General features: G+C 52.2%; 1 protein-coding gene across 3 annotated transcripts in view; it reads left to right on the top strand.

Moving 5' to 3' along the window:
- The first annotated feature begins 467 nt into the window (after positions 1–467).
- The window catches only part of KIRREL3 (kirre like nephrin family adhesion molecule 3), a 339,103-nt gene continuing 332,050 nt past the window's right edge, over positions 468–7,520 (top strand). For all 3 annotated transcript variants that reach the window (XM_056322806.1, XM_056322805.1, XM_056322804.1), the window contains exon 1: positions 468–673. In XM_056322806.1, the coding sequence (XP_056178781.1) occupies positions 613–673 (61 nt within the window). In that variant the 5' untranslated portion in view covers positions 468–612. The remainder of the gene's footprint in view (positions 674–7,520) is intronic.

The raw sequence follows: 7,520 nt of genomic DNA, 5'->3' as shown, positions 1-7,520 counted from the left end.
TTGGCTGCTCCCCCCCCCCCCCCAAATTCTGGGGGTAGGGTGGAGGGGAAGGAGCAGTGCGGCTGACGGGCAGCAAAGCCCCCCCGCCTTTAAATCTATAGATTGGGGGGGAGGGGAACTACAGATTGGAGGGGGGAGCCATGCAACTGCTTGCGCTCCAGCTTTACCTCCCCTGCTGGGGTAGGCAGCAGTGCTGAGGGGTGCTGGGGGGCACCCCTCCCTCCCTTTAAGCCCCCCCCCCCCCTTAATCCCATTTACCCACGCTGGCTGCACGCCAAGCTTTTGGGGGGTGTGTGTGCATAAACGCCCCCGCCTTGCAAACACGGAGCCCCCGCCGTGCATCCCAAGCCGGGCGGGCTGAGCCACCGCAAGTTACTCCCCCTTTAACCATCACTTTCCCTCCCTCCCCTTTCTCCCCCCCCCCCCTCAAAAAGCCGGGCTGCGCCGGCGAGGCTCGCTCCGCCAGTCAAGGCAGCGCTGCCGGGGGAGGAGCTGGGGGGGCGGCGGCGATGGAGCCGGGCGAGCGGAGCCGGCGGGCGGCGGCGGCCTGAAGCCCCCCGCCGGCGGCAGCAGCGGAGCCCCCTACCCCCGGCGCCGAGCCCACCCTGAGGAATGAGCGCTTTCCAGGCAGACCTCCTCCTCCTCCTCCTCGCCTGCTTCCTCCTCAGCCACGGTACGACCCGGCGCCGCACTTAGTTTCCGAGCGGGGCGGACGGGAGGAGCGGGGGGGGGGGGGGGGGGTCCCCGGGTCGCGGGGTGTGTGTGTGGGTGGGCTGCGTGTGCTGTTGGCTCCTTGCACCAGGAGGGGAAAAAAAAAACCGTGGAGGGAAGAAAGGGGAGGATTGCAGAGTTTTTTATGCATCTCCGCCGAGGCAGCTTGCCTTTTTTTTTTTTTAAGGGAAAATCTTTAGCATGCAAATGAGTTCTTTCTGCTCCAGCTCCGTTAATTAGATCGTGTTTGTGTGTAAACACGGCTTTGCTCAGCAACAGCCCCCCCCCCCCCCCCCTCCCCCCGCCGCCCTCGTCGCCGCCCGGTCCTTTCCCCGGTGCTGGGTGGGGGGCGATGGATGGTGGATTTCGCTGGGGAGGGCAGCAGCCGCTGGGCTGGCCGCGGAGCCTGGCTGCAGCCCGGGGGGAGCCCGCAGAGCCGGCCGAGGGAGCGATACCCTCCTGGGGGTGGGGGGAGTTGCGCTGGATGCAGCCAGCCGAGGGGAGGTGGGGGGCTGCGGTGGTGGGGGTGTCACAGCCGGATCCCACCTCCCACAGTAGCCGGGGCAGGAGAGTGGGAATCCGCAGGAATTTGCCCTGCAACTTTACTACCTGCTTGCTATCCTCCCTCCCTCCCCCCCCCCCAAATAAAAAATAAAGAAGGATTTGGGGGGGGGCGGGCGTTTTGGGAAGCTGTATTTGACATGCTGCTGCATGCCTGGTCCCTGGACTATCTGTCACCTGTGGAGGACGCTGAGCTACAGCCAGACCCAAGCTTCGCTTATCTGCTGCGCATCCCCTCGCAACGCCGTGTCAAATACCATCTGTGTCGCACCGCCGTGGTCCCGAAGCCAGCTTTTGTAAGGGTAGGGCTTGGAGTTGCTTTTAAAAAAACAAAAAAGGGGAAAAAAAAACCCACCACAAACCCACGCAGCTAGTCCATCTGTTGATTAAATGAAGGATAAAACTTTTGGAGAGAGTAGTGCTTCTCAACGGGCAGCTGGTTTTTTGCTCAGCCAGACATTATTGCTGTACATCCCCCACCATACGCTGTGTTTCGCCCTATTCCCTGAGCAGGGACGCCGTGTTTAGAGGTGGCTGTGGCTTCTGGTTGTCCTTGCCTCTCTTTTCCTGGGCTTGGATGTGATGTTGGGCTCCCACGCTGCCCTCCCTTCCCCTTTTCTCTTTCCCTCTCTCTGCTTGTACTAATATTCCTTCAGGGAGAGAGCTGTGTTTGCATTCGCCTTTGCTTCTGCACAAAAGAAACCCACTGTGTCTTCCGTGTAGATTTCTGGCTGAACAAATCTGAACTCTCCCTGGTACAGCAGGGCAGCAGCAGGTCCAGGGATATCAGCTATCTGGAAGCTGATCCCGGCCTTCTTGCATCTCTCCCCGCTCCCACGAATCTCTCAACTCCCTGCAGGTGAAATGGCAATCTGCTAGCAGAGCTGAGTAAGTTTGTGTCTGGGATCCAGTGAGATTTTTTTTCTCTCCCCCTCCCCCCTCCCCCACCTCTTTCAGCCATTATTTTTAATAAGGGCTAATGCACTTTTTAATAGCGCTTGTGTTCAAAAGCTGCCTGTGGCTCCTTAGCTCTGTGCGTAGCCTGAGCTCAGCTGATTTGTCTCCCCTGTATCGTCAGGAGCGTGCATCTGGTACCTTGCTTATTCATGCCGGGTTACGAGGCAGAGAGGTAGTATCTGACAGAGGGTTTTCAGCTGTTTTCTTCCGTAGATGAACCAAATGCATTTCTATAGGTTTGCTGCTCACAGCACACGAGCAAGGGGCTGTCAGCAATGTCGTGGCTTCCTCCTTTGGGGTGAAACCGTGCAAAAGATGCCTTAAGATTCATGCAAAGGATTCCTTAAACCACATGGTACTTTGCAGGAGGAAAGGCCTGGATGTAGGACTGAAGCTTATTTTCCAGGATATGTTGCATTGGCCTCCCCTCAAGCAGCTGTTGTGGTGGTTCTGGTGTGTCTAGGTGCAGTGGCATTCACTTTCTGTGGGTGTGCACGGTGTTCTTAACGACTGGTGGGCTGTGGGGGCGGGATGTTAGGTGTGCACACACTGGGCAGCCATGCCTCACTCTGCAGGGAGCTGGTGGGCCAAAACTTGAAGGAACAACTGAAATCATTTGACCCTGCCCATCAGGAGTTTCAGTAGCTCCTTTTTGTGGGCACGGAGCAGACAGGGCTGCACTGCCTTTCTTGCAGCACTGAAGTGGCTTGATGAGATTTGCCATAGTAAGGCAGGCAGGACTTAAATTCCCCTGAGCCGAGGGTGGCAGGGATGGGATCATCACCTCTGCTGAAAACTTCCTTGGGATCTGTGGTCTGGATGCTAGTTTGAAAAAAATAAAAAGCTCCATACAAAGCTTCACTGAAAAGGTATTTTCCATCACTGGATCTGTGCACCTATGCCCTTGGGTTTGTACTTCATGGGCTCTGTGCCTCCTTGTGGTATGCCGGCATCCTGCTGTTTCTGCAAACTGTGCAGGCTGAAACTTGGGCTCCCAGCTGAGCTTGCAGGAGGAAGTTGGTTGTTGCTCCCTGTCTGAGGCCACGCTGCACCTGGGTGCACTGGCATGGCTCAGCCTCGGAGCAGGATCTCTTCTGCAGCTTCTCTTGAGGTGATCTGGGGAGAACAAATTGCCTTCCCTTGAGCATCCTCTGTCTTTCACCCTTGCAAATGGTCTGAAACTGTTTGTGTTTTCTTTTTCTGCAAGTCGATAGGTCAATGCTTCCTCTTCAGGGCTGTTTTCCCCCGGTGTTGCTCTTCCACCCGCCCCCAAAAGCTCTCGGGACCACAGCTTTGGTGGAAGGTGAGATCAAGCCGCAGCACAATTTGCCTCCTGTGGAGACTAGATGTGTGGTGCCACTTGGTGGGGAAAAAATTGATGCTGCCATGAAACTAGCTGCCTTTGCTACTGCCTGGTGAACAGCTTACTCCTCCCTCCTCAGCTCCAGTGTCAGCTGAACTGGGTGAGGCTGGAAGCAGCTGGGGAAGGTGCCTCTGCTGTGGGAGATGGGGCTGTGGGAGGGAGCACTGGTGAAGGTGTACCTACAACTGCTGCTGCCTCTTACTGATCCGTACTGTTAAAGACCGAGATGCATTTGGCAGGATCCAAAATTTACCTTGGGGTGGGAAGATTTCTGCCTGTCTGGGGCTCTCTTTCCAGAGGCATGTTTGCTTTCCCCCAGGGCAGTGAATACCGAGTTCTCTGGGTGTTGCAGGGTATGTTTTTCTCCTTCACAGTTCACTTGGTTCCTCCCTGGAAGCAAATGCTTTGCCATCTTCTGTCAGAGGGGCCCGTTATTAGCAGCAGTGGCTCAACTTCCCAGTGGCTGGTCAGCAGCCCCCAGGTGAAGAAGGCTGAAATTATGTTGAGGAGAGAAACCAGGCCAGTTCCACCCACCAACAATGGTTAGGACCAGGTGATGAGGATTTTAGCATCTCAGGGGAGGTTACTGGGTGATGGGGGCAAACCCACAAGCTTCTGGAGCGTTGGGATGTGTGTGTACAAGGGTTGGTGACTTTGCTTTTCTCCACAGCCTGCTGTGTGGGGGGCACTTCTGGGTTGCTGTGTCTGGCAGCCATGAGCCTGCTAATGAGAAGCCTGGAAACCTGTGATGGTGATCCCTCTTTAAAGTTAATTCCTCCTGCCATGTAGTGAGCCAGGGTAGCTTTGCAAGAGAAACGTGTTGGGCTGTTTCCTAAACCCAGCAGGTGACTCTCAGCACTGGGGAGCTGTTTGGGAAGTACGAGGAGTGCGTATGGCGTTGTAAAGTGAGCAAGCACTACTGGGCTTTAAAAATTCCACCAAGGAGGAGGGCTAGCAGTGCAAGAAGTTGCAGAAGTTGAGAAGACAGCAATGGTTTGGAAAGAGGCTTTGTGAAGGTGGGAGGTGCTGCTCAAAGGTGTGGGTTTGGCAGCACAGAGTTCAACTGGGCTGCACGGGAGGGAGGGTGAAGTAAGCCTCAGGCTGGAGCTGGTGTCATCTAGTCTGTGCTATCCCGGAGGAACAGTGGAGGATTGCCTCCTCCAACGTCTGTTTTAACACAATTTAGATTTCTGCATGCTTTCCCACCTTCAGTCTGTACCTCCCGCAGTGAGATTCGCGTGAGGACCACAGATGACTTTGCTCAAATAGGCTTTCTTGCAAGGTTTCAGTTATTTGAAAAGAACGAGAGGGAGGAGCTGCAGTTTTGTTCAGGTGCCCTTTGCCAGAGGGAGGAAAGCGAGGAGAAACACCTGCCCTGATGCTAACGCTGCATCCTTACTGGCCTCCCCCCTTCCAAGGTTAGGCAGAGGTCCCTAGGCAGTTTATGCACAGCACATCTCAGGCAGATGTCGATTACTTCTGTGCTTTCCCGTTGTTTTAGGGGACACCAACTGGAGTAGAAACGTGCACAGAAATCCCTGACAGGTTACCAGCGCTGTGTGTCACCAGCTCCCAGTCTCTCTGTAGTTGCACTGCATATGTTAGAATAAAAAGGCTCAATGCTCTTCTTTCTTTTGTAGCTGTAAATAAAGGGGAGAGGCCGATGTGCCCCTTAGGTTGTGAATTGGCTGAGGATCAAGGTCTTTGAATAAACTGTTTTTCTACAAGCAGTCTGTGATGGAGAGTGTGGCTTGCTAGAAACCTCTGATTTAATGATCGTTTTTGCAAGTTGGTACGGTGCTCCTAGCTTTCAGCTCCTCAGCATGCTGGAGGTGCAGTGCTAGGTGGAGGGGGCTTTATGAAAAATGCTGCTGGAGTGTGGGCTTTACATCACTTCCAGGATCCTTCCAGTAGGATTAAACAGCTTTTTTTTTTAATTCATTTTAAAGACCAGCAAATTTATAACAACAATTGATGAAGGCCCTAATTTAGCTTCTGTTCGGTAGCAATGCAGGTCCTTCCTTTGACATCGTTGGGAGCTACCTCTGAGAGACAGAGCTGTAGTGACCGTGTACAAGCTTATTTTATAAATCAATAGGTAGTGAAACAAATTGGTTGTAAATCAGTCTCTTATTTGCTGAGATTTAAGGCTGTTGGTGGAGCTGTGAGTTTTTAAGGCGGTCTGCCCTGCCTTCGGGGCTGGCAGTTGTCCCAGCTCTTGCAGGGGGTGTGTGAATCCATCGCCTGCAGTATTAATTTCAAACATGCCAGGAAACGTGCGGGATTTCTTTTCTTTTGGCTGGGAAGAAATGAAGTTCAAAACCCGTGCTACTCTTTCTAGGCATGGGTTGAATAGCGGAATCCTGATGCTACTCAGAACTCCATAGGTTTCTATTCCTCTACTTCACTGTGCCTCAGGGCATGTCTATACTCCAAACTACTTGAAGGGGGAAGAGGAAAATACCATTTCTGAATTGTACATTGTGGTAGGACAGAGCAAATGCTGGGCTCTGGTCTTGGAAACTGTGGCCTAACAGATGTCCTGGTTCAATATGCCTTTTGAGTATAGTCGAGCGCGTTTATTCATTGCCTCGCTGGCAAGACCCCTGCTGGAGTGTTTGCCTCTCCCTGGTGGCAGCAGCAGCCTCCGAAGTGGAGCAGAAGGAGCTGTGGGGCACTTGGCGGTTACGTGGCTCTTCCTTTTACTGAGTTGCATTAAACAGCTTAAAATGTAAATGTGCTTTGAGTGTACCTCTTAAGAGATGGGCTCTGGGCGTCCTGCCTCTTTTAGTGTCACATGCTATACAAGTAGGAGGTGGAACGCTTGCGTTGTTAAATTCAGATGCTAACTTCAGTGTAAGATCTTGTCTTAATGTGTTCATTCAACGCCCCCACTTGCAACAAAAACTACAGCAAGCTTTTGGTCTGTTGCATTTTGGGCTCTCAGGGTGGAGCAGGATGTAATTGTTTTTTGAGGGCTTTGCCATAACTGCTGCTCGTTAACCATTGATGCAAGCATGTCAGACCTTCAACTAGGATAATAGATGCTTTCTTTTGTTTCCAATTACTTTCTGTGTTGTGGAATTGCTGTGTCGGTTTAATATGTATGTGGTCGGATGGTGGCTAATTCACCTCTTAAGTGCTAGTGAATTTATGTTCCTGGGTCTGTTGTTGTCGTTTTCAATATGGCATGTGGCAAACCCATGCCCTGTATGCTGCAGCACCTAAAGGCTGGAAATCTCAGGAGCCTTTTGGGTGAGCGACCCTGTCCGTGGGAGGGGAAATTCAGAAAATATTCAATGGTTTTTTTTTTCAGAAGCTTGCTGCCCAGCAGGATGCATGCTGCAGGCTAGAGCCTTGCTAATTACAGATGAAATATACACCAATAATGGAAGAGATGAACTTTCTCAGACTTCCTCCTGGATGAAGGATCAAAGCTTTGTGCTGTGGGTCCAATATGACTTTATTTTCCCCCAAGCGGGGGATGAGTGGGAGAAGCCGTTGGGTTTGGAGTCCCATCTTGCATTTTGGGCAGGTATGCGCTCATTAACTTAATATCGCCTAACTCATTAAAAGATCAGAAATGAAGGGCCTGAATCCTCCTCAGATTTCCCCCTGCCCTGCCTCCACTAGGGTAAATGAGTATTCAAGCTGTATGCTGCCAGTCAGTAAATGTCAATATTGGATAAGTGTTTCCTTTATATCGCTGCAATTTAGCATAAGCTGCTTGGAAACAAATGTCTTCCATAAGCATGAGGTGTTTCAGTAAGTACACAGTCAACATTACTATGAGGATTAAATAAATGTCAGCCCCGCTTGTATGCTCAGCATCAAGTTAAGACAGACGAACTTGCACAACGGCCAGCGTGACAGTAACAGGAGGATTTTGTGGGTCTCCATGGAGAATGCGGGATGGAAGGAGCTGCTT

Source organism: Falco biarmicus, chromosome 20, assembly GCF_023638135.1.
Source record: "Falco biarmicus isolate bFalBia1 chromosome 20, bFalBia1.pri, whole genome shotgun sequence".
NCBI lineage: Eukaryota > Metazoa > Chordata > Aves > Falconiformes > Falconidae > Falco > Falco biarmicus.
This window is presented reverse-complemented; position numbering and strand designations above follow the sequence as displayed.